At 36.7% G+C, this 17054-nt stretch overlaps 1 protein-coding gene across 1 annotated transcript in view; it reads right to left on the bottom strand.

The window, feature by feature from the left end:
- Positions 1-5493: 5493 nt before the first annotated feature.
- Glrb (glycine receptor beta) overlaps positions 5494-17054 on the bottom strand; it is a 56635-nt gene continuing 45074 nt past the window's right edge. Inside the window, exons 7-10 of the mRNA XM_005344135.2 lie at positions 16382-16522; positions 12342-12494; positions 8858-9150; positions 5494-7375 (exon numbers count right to left, since the gene is read on the bottom strand). Coding sequence (XP_005344192.1) covers positions 7079-7375; positions 8858-9150; positions 12342-12494; positions 16382-16522 — 884 coding nt within the window. The 3' untranslated portion in view covers positions 5494-7078. The remainder of the gene's footprint in view (positions 7376-8857; positions 9151-12341; positions 12495-16381; positions 16523-17054) is intronic.

Consider the following 17054-nt stretch of genomic DNA (forward strand, 5'->3'; position numbering starts at 1 on the left):
TTAATTGACTTCAGCTTGTACCCAGTCACACACTTCCATCTGTCAGGAGTTTAAAAGTTCTTCAGTGAATGGATAGATATGGCATATTGTGTTAAGGGGAGTTCAATATGATTTCATAAGTTGGAATTTTTCCTCATACCCTTAAAGATGAATTCAGAACATAAAACATTTCATTTGTTCAGAATCATATTAATTTCATATATTGATTGGTTGAGAATTACTGTTCTATTTAGTAATGGGATTATCTAAGTTCAAAGCACAGAAATATCAAAAATACATTAATATTGCCATTTATGGCATATAATTTAAAATTCTTTATATGTTTCAGAAATTAATTCAGATCATAGTTTTCCAGGATAATTATATATAAGAAATTGAGCTCAATTTGTACAGCTTCTCTAATAGATTCGGGAAATGTGCCCTCTTTGTAATGTTCAGAATCCCTCTCATTTCCTCATATCCTCCGTTTAATGGGGTAGAAAGTGTGTGTACTTGAAGTCCTGGCATTAGGATATTGTTCTCTCATACACACAGCTTGTCTCATAAATGCGATCTCCAGATTAAAATTCCAACATCCGGAAAGATCTAATTTTGTAACTTATAGTTCCTTCTGCCACACTAATGTTTTTACTTAGCCAAACAATGAATTTTATAAGGATTTTTTTTAAAAAAATGTTATAGACTCAGCTATTTCCAAATATTTGCTTTTTTAGCCACCATAAAATTACAAATGTACTTATTATTAGAGATTCATAGATAATTATTTATCCCTTTTAAAAAATAGGGTAAATGAAGGAGAGGTTCTTTGACAAAATCTCAAGATTGACAGTGCACTGAGCTGCCAGCCTTTCAGGCCAAAACCTTGTTCAATCACTTTCTCCTCTACTCTGGTATGTGATACTGGACAATGAAATTAATTCACCTAAAAATTTCAAAACTTCCAAGACGCTAGCACACTGAGTGGAAACCCGTGATTTTCGAATGAAAGAGCTTTTGAGCCTAGGAATGAATGAACAGGAAATGTGCAGCTGTGTTTAGAAAGAGGCTTTGTATTAGTCCAAAGCAGAATTTATTAGGTTACTCCCTCTTAATGAGTCCCATATAATATGCTCCAGTTAATAAACTAAAGGTATCTTCTCAGCTGTCAAGCTGGCCGGCTCTGACTCCGACTGACAACAGCCTGAGTCAAGCTCGCAGATATGACCCATGATTTAGGAGGAAATTTCCATACATTGTGTGGCACACGGTTGTACCCTTCAACGAGTAAACATAATTGTGGTTGCGGGACGCATGTTTTCTCCTGCAAATCAACATTTACAATCCTACGTTAGGATGGAGATGCCAAAGTGAAGGAGCTTGGCATCTTCTTCTTGGCAACAATTTCACACAAGGTGTTTCCACGGTAACTTGGGTGAGGCAAGAGTAATTGACCAATAACATTTACATTTGGAGGTATTTGGCAGAGGACCTGCAGATACACCTAGAGTCTTAGTAAGCCACTGGGCTGGGACATGTTGTACTATCCTGCTCTTCCCTCACCAAGGAGGACTGATTGACAGAACTACAACTGCCTCCCCGTGGAAATTTAGAATTACTGAAATTCGTTTCAAGTTATAGGATTGAGAGTAAATACTGGTTTTCGTTAAGAAATACACATTAGGTAGAGACACTTACACCATTAGGAAATATAACCCACCTGCTGCTCTCCCAACCATTCTTGGTTTTTTGGTTTTTTTTTTTTTTTGACTGAATTGTTGTCGCATATTGCGATTTGCAATTATTCTTTGGGTTAGCATCTAGCTTAGAAATTTTGTAATACATCATTAAACTATCTTGAGTTAGCCACATTCTTTTTTTAAATTATATTTATTGGTGTGTGTGTGCTGTGGGACAATGGTCTTTTATCCTGTCACTTGTATTATTTTAATAAAATGTTGATTGGCCAGTAGCCAGGCATGATGTGTAGGTGGAGCAACCAGTCAGGAAGTAGAGGCAGGATGATGAGAACAGGAGAATTCTGGGAAGAGGAAAGAGTCAGTCTGCAGTCATTACCCAGATGCAGAAGATGCAAGATGAGAATGCCTTGCTGATAAAGGTACCAAGCCATGTGACTGACATAGACAAGAGTTATGGGCTAATATAAGATGTAAGAATTAGTTAATAAGAAGCCTGAGCCAACCAGGTTATGATCAATGTAGACCTCTGTGTGTTTCTTTGGGACTGAACAGGTGCAGGACCAGGCGGGACAGAAATCTCTGTCAACAGATGTGTGTGGAGATCAGAGGAGAGCGTGGGGAAGTCTGCTTCCTCCTAATGTGTGGGTCTCAGAGATCCTACTTAGAGCTCTTGTCTCGGCTGCAAACATCTGTTTGCAGCTAAGGCACTTCCCTTACTATCTTCTTTATCCCTGAGAGCTCCCTTTCCCTAACACAAATAACTTAGATATTTCTTATGCTTGATAATATGCTTTGGTTTTTAAATGTATTACAGTAACTGAGATATATAAAATTCATACACTGTTGACTGCTGTATGGCATTCATTTATTTAAAGGGAGCTTTGCTTTATTCAATCCAACGGTTTTGGACTCACACAATCCCTTAGCAAAGTAAAGTTGCTACACATTTATTAATTTAAAACACACTGGGGAAAAGCACGTAATATCCATGAAACTTAAAAATATCTAAGAGTGCAAAATCTTTACTTTGAATTCCTAAAAAGGAGTCGATAAAAAAGAAAGTTGAATAGAACTTATGAACGTTGTCAATATTCTTATTGGTGAAAAAGACAATAAAATGATAGATGTGTATGTGACATACATGTTAAGTATCTACAGAGAAAATGTTAAATGTATCAAAATATAAGGGTCTAGTTTATGCATGCAGGAACACAAGGCATATAACTAACCTTAAATGTGACTTGCATAGAGTTTCTATTAATGCTAATCACATAAATGTCTTTAAAATATTCTTATTCCTGTGGTGGTGTAGCTGACATTTTCCAAAAGCTTGATTTTTATCCCACAGAAGGTTAAGACTAGCTTTATTGTAAAACAAAGCAAGCTTGTGAATGTTAAATCATTATTATACTGCATAAATATGCAATCAATTTGATAAAGTGATTTGAATAACCCTTACTTCCTAAACAGGGTAACATTCCACATGAATGTAGTTAGTAAAGGTTATAGCAAAGACGGCAAACTCTTTGACATTTTAGGCCTAGTTGATTAAATTTCACTTCCACTGTGCATGTGGACAGAAATCCTCAGTATTGTAAATAATGATAAATTGAGTGGGCTTTAAAGCCACTTAATTTGAGCACTGCTCCTCCAGAGAAAAATATTTTAGCTTTATTAATCACCAGAGAGGAAATTGTATGAATGAAAAACACATACATCTGAATGAAATACATACGACTTAAAAGGAGTGTTTGCAGCCATGACATCCAGGGCCAGACTACTTAAGAGAAACAATAAAACATTAAATTAAACATTTACCTAAAATTGGATGCCTGAATTTTGCACTTTAATTAAATCTAAATATGAGGGGAAATGGTCAAAATCTATTAGGGTATAAATAATTTTATGATAATTTTATACGAGAATGTTTTGTTTAGTTCACGGAGGCCCAAAGTAAGGAATTAATTATAGCTGAATGGTGAGTGGCATAATCAATTTTAAAAAATATTTTTATTTATGTGCATGTGAATGTGAATTCCACAATGGGTGGCCTGTAGAGGTCAAAAGAGGGTGTCAGATTCTCTGGAGTGGTTGTGAGCTATGGCATATGATTGCTAAAACCTGAACTAGGATGCTCTCACAAGACTGGAAAACATTCTTACACACTAACTGTCTTTCCAGCCCTCAGTAATGTTAAAGAAATTGATGCCATGGCAATTAAATGAAACACACGGCATGGATTGGCTCGTGAAGAAGACGAACAAGAAATGAGAGGCAGCTTTAAGACTGAGTTTTATCAGTGCTCATTTCCTGGGGCAGACTCATTCTGTCTCTGCGGTCAGGAAAGGAAAGCTCACTGCAATTCGGAAAACACAAGCCGTGCGGGTAAAAGGACATCCTATCTGCCTTTTACAGCCTTAAAAAGCAGCCTCTTTTGCACACACAGTGATGAGAGAGAAACAAAGCATATTTGAGAATAGAGGATTTTGCAAACTTTAGATCAGGGGTCTACAGAAATTCTTTGTAATTCTTCAAGTTTTTTGAAACCTTCTTGATGTGGGAGGTCCTTCTGCATATGTGTAGCTTTGATTGGTTGATGAATAAAGCTGTATCGAGCAATGGCTTAGTAGAGTAAAGTCAGGTGGGAAATTTGAATAGAGATATATAGAGAAAGAAAGGCAGAGTCAAAGAGATTCCATATAGGTGCCGAAGGAGAAAGATGCCAGAACCTTTCTGGTAAGCCACAGCTTTATGTTGATAAGCAGATGGATAAAAATGGATTAATTTAAGATGTTAGAGCAGGCTAGGAATATGCTTAAGCCCTTGGTCAAACAGTGTTGTAATTAATATAGTTTTTGTGTGATTATAAGGATCTGGGCGGCTGGGAAACAAAAGTGCAGTCTCCGAAAACATTTTGGAACCATCTCAAGTGGAAAAAAAATTAAAAGAACTAGATCAACGACATGAAATTTAGTAGGAACTGGCTCTGTGAGAGTATTGAGCCTGTTATGGCATAAATACATATTAGTATCTTTTATAGAAACATGTGTGGAAACAACGGCAATTTTTACACGTCTGTTTTCCAAGTCAGCAACTTCACTTTGGGCTTCCATCTCTTATCTAGCCACATCCATACACAAATAACTGTTAGGAATATTGTTTTGTATTAGAAAAGGAGTCACGTTAGACATATAACTGTAAGTGTGTCTCCACCTGCAGAAGTCACGCCAGACATGTGACTGTAAGCATGTCTCCACCTGGAATGGATCCTATACATATAATGTCATAAATCCAAATAATGGAAGGTTAAATACCACTTATTTTGTATACTGTTATGCTAAATTAATTTTTATATTCCAGTCAGACAGAGGTTGGAAATAACCGAAATCAGGTCTGGGTTGAGATCCTACCACACTGTCCCCTGGGGGAAAGCAAAAAGAGAAAGAGGCAAGTATAGCAATCCTATGTACCTGTCCTAAGCAGATGTGTGTGATTTGTAAGACATCAACACATTTAGCTCAAAAATAAATAGAGGAGAGAGACTATAGATTGAAGATAGGATCTGGTATTAGGACACTATCATATTGTACTGCATTAAAAAAATCATTTCACACTACTTTCACCAATTACTGCCTTCGCTATAAGACATCTTTTAAAATCCTAGATCACAGTCCCTAATATGAAACCAAGTTATAAAAGCAAATGTAAGAAAGTATCATTACAAACAGATTTTTTTTAAAATGGTACACATTCAAGGTAGTATTTTCTCCATTGCCATCCCATTAAACTCATATGTCTTTTGGTCTTGGTAGAATTCTGAAATTCATTAGCATTTTATTTGTGACATAATAAAATTATTCAGATGGCCAGGCTAGATTATTCATATGGTCATAACTGGATTGTCCTAAAAGACAACAGTGTATATACACCACTGAAAAGAATTTTATAACTATTGAGGTTATTTTAAGTAAAAACAATCTTCAATAAATCAATTGGCAGTGAACTGCAAATGGTAATTGCACAAGTAATAATTTTAATGCATTACATCATGAATTGGCCACACAAATCACCAGCAAGAACAAAAGGACTCCAAAGAATGTAAAATACTTTCCTGGTCTTATCTTTACAATGTTAGTTACCAGTAGCTGCAGTTTTAGCTGAGACATAAATAAACAATTACACTGACACACTGTCAGACAACCGGGTCTTGGAAGATGGGACTTAGGAGTTGTTTTCAGGTAAGGACAAGATAAAGTTAGTCAGCCCCCAATGTCTAGACTTTCAGCAAGAAGAAAAAGTTAAGTCTAGAATTTAAATAAAAATCTCTATTTACTAAATCATTGTTTTGTAACATATCCAAATACATTCATATAAATTAAAAAAAATCTCAAAAGAGTTGACTACTACTTGAAATATAGAAGCATCTTAATAAAACAAACAAACTAAATCCTTCAATGCTCTTCAATTAGTACGACTTTTCCAGTTCAAGTTCATGTTAGCAGTTCCTCTTGGAGCCTGACAGTGCTGTGGAACCACATGTCACCACTCGCTTCAGACTGGAAACGTGTGCAACTCTTCTTAAGGCTTACGCTTAATGCTCTCCATATCAGAAAATGAAAGGCATGAAAATAGATTTAGATCTTAGGGTGGATTAAATCATTTATTTTATCCAAAATATTTAATTAATACATCTATCATTTATTTGTTTGTACTTTGTCATATGCCAGAATGCAGTATTATTTAAACTAGCCCAGATTTCTCTTTTCTTCAAAAATGCTTACTGTTCTATTATCTGGCATTTTGACAACACACGCACACTTAAAAATAAGCTGATTTTATAAATGTATAATTTTGGTTCTATTTCTCAATGAGCCTGCATAACTATTGCTGCTCTACCTCTTTTAAAATCTTTAAACAATATGTCATACAATCTTGCTTAATCTGTGATAATACTATTGATAAATATGTAAGGAGAAGATGGCTTTCTTGGACAGTTACGAGGAGGGGAATATAAGACACTACATACATTAGAAGGGTCACCCTAACGGGAGTCAGCGTGCACACCATGTTTTCATCAGTGTTATCGGAAGTATTTGCAGGTACAGAGTTGCAGTAGCTGAAGAGTACATTATAGAGATTATGTAGTATGCCTGCTCTTCATTGATTCCTAAAATACTATGCTGAATATACATACATTTATCTATCTAGCTCATGTTTGGAGCAGAGACATTACAGGATCATGCTGCCATTCAAAAGTAAGGTGCTGTATTTTATGACAATTAAGTGGCATCCAAAGTGCAATATATTGCTATGACAATGCCAAGTTTTCACAGATCAGCAATTATGAATTGCATTGGTCACAATGAAATGGTATTGTATCTCATACAAATGGAAATGTTTTATCATAAATATATAGACCAATATATAACATTGAAGAACAAGAAACAGAAAGGAAATAATGCTCTTGCATAGAGATCAATGCGTTTGGCTGCTGTTGGAATGACAGGCTTGGCAGGAGGAGGCTTCTTGTTGTTCTTAGCCTGGGATTTCCCAAGTCCATTGTTGACTTCAATGGGTTTTCCATAGCAGTCATAATTGGATAATTCAAAATCTCTTGGCAAGCTTCCAACAATGCTGAAGTCATTGGATCTCAGGTCAGACTTGGAAGTACAAACTTTTTTGCATCGGGTCTCACCAACCTAAACATAAAAATGAAATATGGTGTAATAGAATTTTTAGAATTATAAACACATATCTCTTCAAAAAGATATTTTTAAATCGAGTTTAAAAATTAGCAGGAACAAAGCCAACTGATGAATCCACTGGATTAATTAAACATTTTAAATTATAAAACATTTCATAGGCTCTGATATTTTGCCCAAAAAACAGGGATCATACCATCAAATATTTTTTTTATTATTTTATACTTATAAATAAATAAAGCATGAAGCTACATCAATTTAGGTTACTATCGGGATTGTAAGACTTTTGTCAGTTTAAATACTAAAATATAACAATCTTTCCTTGATCCAATATGAGGTATGTGCACAGACAATAAACTCTAAGTGTTAATTCAGAACCTTCATCTTTGCTTTCCTGTCTCTGAACAGAATTGCTGATTAATAAACGGTGGGGCACTAAGACTGTCAGCCTCTAAATCATAGCCACAAAATGTCCAGATGACTTAAATATCTGATCACATCAGTAAGAAAAGCATAACTTCAATATCGCAACATTCACACAAAAAGGATTCCCAGAAGCTGCTGCTTTTTTTAATTCATTGAAAATTCTCTGACATTTTGCATGACTTCTGTGTTCAACACTAGTGCATGTGAGCTACATGTGCACCAGAAAAGGCATCCATGATGATACAACCGCAGAAGCTTGCTTGAGGTGTGCTATAGATATGTTTGACAGAGAAGAAGAGGGCGTTACAGCAAAGAATGACTTAAGTCATGGCAATGCATAGACGAAGCGCTTCTTCTTCAGGAGCAGTGATACAGCATAAAAGGTCACAGGGCATAAAGAAGCCTCCTCTCAGTGTGGAAGCTGTGGATAGAGGGTTGGAGCTTTAAGCTTTGAAAATCAGTACGTTCTGGGACTGGGTCTTAAGCCAGTGTGTGACAAGGTAGGGCTAAGAGGAGAAATCTTCTCCAGTCCTTAGCAACCATGATGGCTAGGCTAGCCAGACCCTTAGCAGTGTGTAGACATGCCCTCAGGGCCAGCCATCCAGCCTGGAAGTCTTGCTGACAGCTATCAGAAGCTGCCTCACTCAGTAGGAAGATGAGAGTGACTGACCAAAAGCATGGCGCTTCACGTCTCAGAGCCAAATAAAGGCCTGCAAGCCCTGTAAGTCCCTTGGCTTCTCACTAAAGCTGATCCAATAATAATCAATAGGGATGCATACATTCCGGAAACATCTCCCTATTCAGTGATGAGCATCACAGTGAAGCTGCGATTATAAGCTCAGGGGAAAGCTTTCAAAATTTTAAGATATTATGTTATCCTAGGTGTCTTTCACATGTTTTATATGTTTTCTGAAAATAATTTCAAGATTATGTTGGACTTGGTTCTTTCTTATTTATAGAGAGCAAGTGCCAGCCCCACCATTTACTTCACCGTGTCTCTTTCCTGGAACAGAAGAGGATGGGCGGTTCACTTTCCTGGTTTACTCGCCTTACCTGCAAAGTGCTGATATGAAGAGGAGTCCCTGGGCCATTCACGGTACTCTTCTTGGCTGCATTCCCACCTTTTCCATCTGCCTGCTCAGCCTTGGCAATTCTGGCCTTTTCAGCTTCAACCCTTTTGGGATTGTTCAACATCACCTGGACAACAGCATACTCCACCAAGGAAGCAAAGCCGAAGAGCAGACACGCAATGAGCCACACATCCAAGGCCTTCACATAAGACACTTTGGGAAGCTCGGCTGCAAGGGTGGTGCACTCTGAGGCCAAGCTGAGCACCGAGAAGATGCCTAGCAACACAAGGAGACACATTTACGCCTGTGAAATGCTCTACAACCACTGGTCATTCATTAAAATCACTCTCTTAGGACTGTCAATAGCCAGCAAGTAATCCTTAGGTGTCTTTAGAGACAGAGCCTGGAAGAAATATAGGGTACTATGTGAAGGAGTCATTGTGGTCAGAAAATGTTTATAAACAAGCATCAGTTTAGAAATAAGTAAATGTAAGTCAAGATTTGGAAGGACAATGTGGATCTGATTTGAGGATCAATGATGTCAGGAACCATTCAACAGTGTCTCTGGGGGAATGGCAGAACTCTCTGACTGGACTCCTTGTTTGATTTCTCAGTTGTTTTTTTTAAAGACAGATTTTATTTGTATGAGAAATTGGTGCCCATGAAGAAGACTAGAACACGTAAATTTTGATACGTTTTTTGGTTCTTGATTGTCCTTGTTGTTTCGTTAACAATATTGTTGTTTCGTCAACAATATAATGTCTAAAATAAAGTACAGAGTGTTTCTGTTTATTACAGAAAGAAAGTCTCAGAAAAGGAATGCTAAAGGCATGCTACAGGTGAAATTAACAATGGAACATTGCATAGAAACACACATGCAATCAAGATAAGATAACTTGGTGTGTGTAATATATAACAATGAAAGCAAGCATAGAACAAGAAATATGGATTGCTGCAGCTGCATCTCCTTCTCATCTCTTTTGTCAGACTCCCCCCCTCCCTCTCTCTACCATCAGGAGAGATGTAGTGAAATACCATTTTCTTTGACTAAGAAACCTCCAGTGATATCCACAAAGAGATGCTCATCCTCACTGGGCACATAGAGTCCCCCTATTGCTTATATTTTTTTTTTGCTTAGATCATCAACACCTTTTGGAATAATAACTTCATTGGTATTGAATTTACTATTTCAGGCAAAGTATTTGTGAGCTGTACCTTTAGTAGTCAGCATAGGTTTCAATATTTTTAACCTCTAAGTAGAATATTGACAAGCAAGTCTAGGATAGCCTAGAATATTATCAAATATCGCCCTAGGTGACAGTCAGTTGTCCCCATGAGCTCTCCTAACCGTTCTCCCCGTTTCTACCTTTCCCTCATCCATCAGTCCACAATAAACCAGGCAGTGATTAAAGTTATAAATAATGAAAATTGGAGTCTGATCATAAAAGCTTCTTGTCTGACTTGGTAAGAACCTTAACAACAGAGTGCCTAAGAGGTGCCCAAGGGTCCAGACCTCACTATCACTGGTGAACAAGACTCAAGTCCACATTTTACTCTCTCCTAGATAACAGGAATTGCTTTCATTGCTTCCCTTTCTTTAGACAGAATTATTCTTCTGAAGACTTTTTCCTGATAAGCATGTGTTCTCCCCCATATCACTACCTTATGTATTATGTATCATACTTATTTGGTATCTGCTTCTTTTCAAGGAGACATAAACACATTAAAGCTAACATGTTTTAATCTGTCTTATGAACAATCGTTATTCATGTTTATGACTAAATTGACACCTTCTTGATTAATACCAACAAATAGTCACTACAGAACAAATATATGTTGTATAAATTTAAATGTCCAAAGAATACTGTTAGCAGTATAACAATATATAGTTAATAACTGCAGTGCATATATATATAATATTACATGTGCAAATGTAATACTAATATTCTAAATGTACATATATTGTACATATTACAATATTACATAAACATAACATTTAGGTTATACATATATTTACATATGTATGTGAAACAGAGAACATGCACAGGCATGGATATATAGCTGTGTGTGTGTATAAAACTCAGTACTTCAGTTATTCCCTTCAATAATTTCTGAATGAGTTACACTCAAAAGCTTTTTGAAAGAAGAACAAAACTAAAATTAGCAGGCCAGCACTTGATGGGAGGCCATGTATACCAGAGTTTTTCCTATGGTGAGGTCTTGGTGAGATTCTGAAAACACACAAAATGAGAAATTCCCAAACATTTCAAGTCAAACTCTGTTGGCACTTCTGTTTAATTTTTGACATTTACCTACTATTTACCTACTTTCTTTGTAGAAAGAGTTCTGGCTTATTTTTTCATGAATCACTGTTCAGGAAGGAGAGGCAGAGGTTACTGGGGATGGAGCCCAAGACTTCACATATGCATGGCACGTTCTTTACCAGTGAGCTTATCGCAGGCTGATGCAAATACTTATGAATCATTAAACAAACACAACTTTCAAATGACTGCACAACGGTCTTTCTTTGTCCACAGTCTTAGAAATAGTAAATTGTGGGATATGAGCATTAAAAGGAAAGAGAACGGCACTACATAGTGATTTTTTTTTTAGGAATAGATCATATTATGACACTAGAATGCCATTTAAAGATGAAAATATGTTCGGAGAAATGTATCAAGTTACCTTGTCATTGTGGGAACATCAGAGTGTACTTACACAAATTTATATGGGAAAGCCTGCTATACATGTAGGCTATGTGGTATGCACCATCATGCATGTAGCCATTACTGATGAAATATCAAGTAAGTATGATTCCATCGCCTCTGTGTCTGAGATGCATATTATTTACAATAATTTCCAACAAAGTGATTATTTGTCTTTAACTTTGGCATTACTGAAAATTTTATATTTTAGTGGTGCATAATTACATCCAGTCAATAAGTACTTACTGGAAAAAATAGAATAAATCAACTCCTGCACAATTCTCAGAAAAGGAAAAGAAAAATTTAATTACCAACTGCAAAAACATTGAGAAAATATAGATCATTGTGCATCCAATCCTGAAGGATGCTTCCCTCCCAGGCAATCATCACTGAACAGGAGTTGGCCATGCACTCAGCATAGAAGGGCACAGTTTAGTATTCCTCTTTTGAAATGCTCTGACCATAAGAGCTTCCAATTTCAGAGTTTTATACTTTTAAATATTTGTATGTATTTATAGATGTCTTAAGAATAGGACCCAACTCCAAAAAAAATATTCATTTGTATTTCATGTATATGCACACCTTAAATGCAAAGCCTGAGGTTAGTTTTATATGTTTTGAATACACCGGGTTTTTATTGTGCTCTCCCAGGAAGCAAAAGTGTGTAATTTTCTACTTGTTGCATTTGGAACATTTGGAGCCTCACATTCTCAAGATGGGGTCCTCAACCAGTCATGGTGACAGAGAAGCAGGGAGGCTTACCCAGGGGTACCCTGGCAGCACTAGCATCAGGGTTGATCCAGAAGGAGAGCCAGGACAGGACCACAATCAGCAGGGTTGGTGCATAAACACCCATCATGTAGAACCCAACCTGTCTTCGCAGGGTGAAGATGACCTCCACGCAAGTGTAGTAGCCTGTCAATCAGAGAAGTGGCAAGTGGGAGGGTCATAGCTACACAGGATCAAAAGTCAGAAGGATCTGCAAGGCACAAGACACTTCTACCTCCGAAAATTTGGCCAAGTAAACACTGCAAAGCATTTTCCTTTCATTGATGACATTTCATAAAAAGGGTGGTGGGGTATGCTTCCCTGACCTCCACCGCCTCACTGTGATACCTAGGAGCAGAGCTCACATGCTGCTCTGTGGCTGACCTAGCACTACTCTGTGTGAGAGTCTACAACCCTTCAACTTTCCCTCTGAAGTGACATTAGCACAGAAGAGTAACCAGTGAGACATGAGCCCTGAGTCAAAGCAGCAGGCTAATTCTAAGAGAAAACCCTCTTGGACCGAGTCTTGTTCAGCCACGTGAACCCTTCCTCTGGAGAAAGGATGCCTATCTCCAAGAGCTCACAAGTATGGTTAACCCTGAAAACTTTGGGTAAACATTCACTCAGGCCATAGGGACAGCAAGGACAAAAGCTTCCTGTCATGGCCCCATGGCTGTGAAAATGCAAGACAGGTGGGATGTACCTCTTCACCCCTTTCCCTCCTGCACCCCAAGCTCACAAATTTCTACCTGGGAAAGGACATTCATTTTCTTCATGCTAGGAAACATGCAGAAACTGCTTTAGAATATCATTCTAGAGCTTCCAAACACCAAGGAGCTCCAAAATTCATTCATGAGTCCTGGCAGTCTGGCCTGATGATGGCTTTTATTGTCTTGAGGGGGAGATGGAGAGGAAGAGAGGGAGGAGAGGGAGAGAGAGAGAGGCTACAGGAATATTCTTACAATATTTCAAAAGAAAACATAGTTTCATGTAAGGAATTGTTTTTTCAAATATTTTGGTCCTTTTGGTAAACAGTTTATATATAATGCTTACTTTTTAAATGGCTTAATTGTTTAGAGCAAGAAGTTCTATATAGACCAGGCTAAGCTCAAACTTGTGATCCTTCTGCCTGAGTGTTCTGGAATTACAAGCATGCACCTCCACACCCAATGAAAATAATTTATTTAGATAAAAACTGGAATCTGCCATTTAATAAAAGTAAGGTTGTGTATAGCAACAAAGGTTAAAGGACCCTTAGTTGTATTTAGTTGACACTGTGCATACTTACTTTAAAACATCGAAACAAATGAACAATCCATAAATGAAACGAGCTAGAAGGATAATGCCATGTCCCACTGCCTTATAGTTAAAGAATCATATCTACCCAGTCACTCTAATTGGAAAAAACAAAAATGTTTCACACGCTAACATAACATATTTGGCAGGATTTCCATAAACACAATCTTAAGTCTTAACTAAAAAGGATATTCACATAAGTCACGTGGGAATGCTGCTCTGCTCACATTATGAATTAAACCCAATGCTGTCTCAGGGAGATTAGGACGGTGGCGACATCGATATGGAACACAAACAATTAGCTGGTAGAAACGGGAGCAAATGCTAACCAACACATCAGCAACAAGATGGGCACTCTTTCATTTACCGACTGTACATGAAATGAAGAGTAACGCATGGTTGCCTCTAAGCAAATTCTATATGTATCCTTTATGCACGTGCGTGTAAAGCTTCTGCAGTCACTATATGTATGGTCTACATACTACATTAGTATATATACTACACACTAGTGTATAGTCACTGCAAAGTAATATAACTTAAAATGAAAATTTACATTCTGCCTCACAGTGTTTAAAAATTGCCTGACTAGATGCCACATGTCGTGTGTTTTAAGCTCCACCATGTCCTTTCATGAATGTGCTCACTAGGGGACTTCACGAGCTGCCTATGTATCCAGCAGGAAAAGGCATGTTGGGTATTACAGTGATTTGCTTCGTAAACTTTTATGAGAAACATTTCTTGATCCTGTTTGATCTTTCTCTAGTCTGTTATATTTATGAGAGGCAGGTGGGCAGTTAATTGATATAAATGTGCATTTGGAAATTTCAATTTACTTTCTATTTCCTGTGTCATTTTCTTTCATTATTCACTTAGGCACCCGATTTAACTTGTCTCATTTTGTGTTCCCATAGTCTTCACCTGCACTGTCTGTTAATCACGGAACAATATCATTTCAGTAAAGCAAATGCCAGGTCAAAATTTCATTACATATTAAAGTTCTGCCACTACTGTGTGTGCGTGTGTTTTATACAAGTATGCATGTTTAGTGCCACATATATTTTGAGCTATCTAATTTTAGAAAATTTGGTAAATATTATCCAAACAATATATTTTTTTCTGATTTATATAAATATCGATACAAACTCTGATAAATACTTTGGTGAATGCCCAAAGTATGTTAGCTATAAACTTATGCTGTCTTCTGTAGATGATAGGATTATAAGTTTGTATTCATGATTAATAAAAGAAATAAAACCTCTCGGAGAACTTCACAGGACCTCTATAGCAATCCTCAACATCAATCATTCTCAACCTGTGGGTTGTGAACCCTTTGGGAGTCTAATGACCCTTTCACACGGGTCACCTAAGACCATCAGAAAACAGAGATATAATTATATTATAATTCATAGCAATAGCAACATTGCAGTTATGGAGTAGCAATCAAAATAATTTTATGGCAGAGGGTCACCAACACATGAGAAGTTGTATTAAAAGTTTGAAGCATTAGGAAGGTTGAGAACCACTGCTCTAAATTGTTTCTTTGCAGAATATGCTTTTATTTCCTTCTACGAAATAAAAAAATCGATTATTTTATATTTAAGTCCATGAACTTTTACTATTGTATTTATGATGTTCTTATATTTTACTTTAAGTCTACCCATAAAAGTATATAATCTTATCAATATACTTGATAGTGAACAACAGATGTACTCAACAACAACCAGAAATTAAATTATGTTTACCACCAAATTTCCTAGTCTTGCATGTATTTAATATAGGACTGTATATATGCAGTTTATTAATTCACTCTGATTTTTATTTTTCCCTTTGATGCTATCAAATAGTGGACTTTTGCATAATATAAATGCTTTTAAAATCATAAACTCAGCTCCCATCTAGTTGTGGATACGTTTGCTATGACTTCCTTTCCAATACAGAATTACAGGCAGCTTACAAGTTGAAGTGATCATTGCCAATAATGCCACAATTAAGTTTCTGTATTGTTTAATTTTATATTGTGAAGTGAAATGTACGAATACTGCCGAGCCGAACCTGCTCAGTGACCTACAGCTGATAATGCCACTGCCGAGGCTGGGTGCTATATATTACGAGAGTGGAGGATTGACTTTTGTAGTTTCTTCAAAAGTTTATTGTACTTTAATGACTGGGGTTGGTTTGTTTTGCTTTTTAAAATTAGTTATTGCATGACTTGGACAAATAACACTACCCAGGGAATATTCACAGCTGTTGAAGTATCTCACATTCTTACTGCCTCCCATGTACACCAAGTTCAATGATTTTAGAACAAGACAGGAAAACTGCCACATAAATAAAACTGACCACCAGACAACAGATGAACACAGACAGATTATACTGTACTATAGCAACTGTTTAGTGTCAAAGGCAAGCTTGTCGAAACTTGTCAACATCTATGAAAACCATTTCCTGGACGAGTCTGTTTCATTACTATATTCATTACCATATTTCATTGCTATAATGAAATATTGACAACTTCTCACCAACAGAATTACATGGAGAAAACGCGATCGATTCCATTATTGTAAGTCATCTTATGTGAATGTCGTTGTGGAAAAGGTTTTAGCGTGCGGTTAGGAGAATACATTTCTTACAATTAGCTTATTTTATCATCACTTCTCTCTCTGTTCCTTAGTCTATATTAAAAGCTAAAACAAAACATTGAAACCTGAATTACTTTTAATTCCTAAAATATCACTTACCAGTGCCTTTATAGTATTTCGTACAGTTGCCATATTCAATATCTTCTTTTTTAATATCAAATTGAGGTAAAGCAATTTTTTCCAATTGCACAGGATCTCCCGACTGCCAGATAAATCTCAAATCATCGGTTGTATAACCAACTATAATAAATACAGGAACATGTTTGATTGAAATATACTTAACAATACTTTCTTGTTATTTTAATAATCATATTACACATAGAAAAGACGGGAAAGCCTGGCATGCTGCTATGGAATTGTAATTTAAAGTCATAGCACTTGACTCTATGGTCATGCACAAAATATCAGCTTAACAATAACATGTCATCGTTATAAAAAATATAAGGTTGGATAATCATCAAAATCAGATATAATCCAAGGTCACCAAGTATAGAAAATCTCCTCTCTGATCAGCATTCACAACCGTTATCAATGGGTGATAAATAATTTGCTGCCTCTGCCTACGTCCATTTTCAATCATTAAGTATGTGCCTAAAGTTGTTTTTATTTTAAACTTTGTTTTTGATTTTACTGATTTTTTTGTGAATTTCACATCATACATTCTGATCCCACTTTTCTCCCTAGCATCCACCCTCTGCCCTTGCAACCTCATCCCTAGCATCCACCCTCTGCCCTTGCAACCTCATCCCTAGCATCCACCCTCTGCCCTTGC

This window comes from Microtus ochrogaster, chromosome 1 (genome assembly GCF_000317375.1).
Source record: "Microtus ochrogaster isolate Prairie Vole_2 chromosome 1, MicOch1.0, whole genome shotgun sequence".
Classification (NCBI taxonomy): domain Eukaryota; kingdom Metazoa; phylum Chordata; class Mammalia; order Rodentia; family Cricetidae; genus Microtus; species Microtus ochrogaster.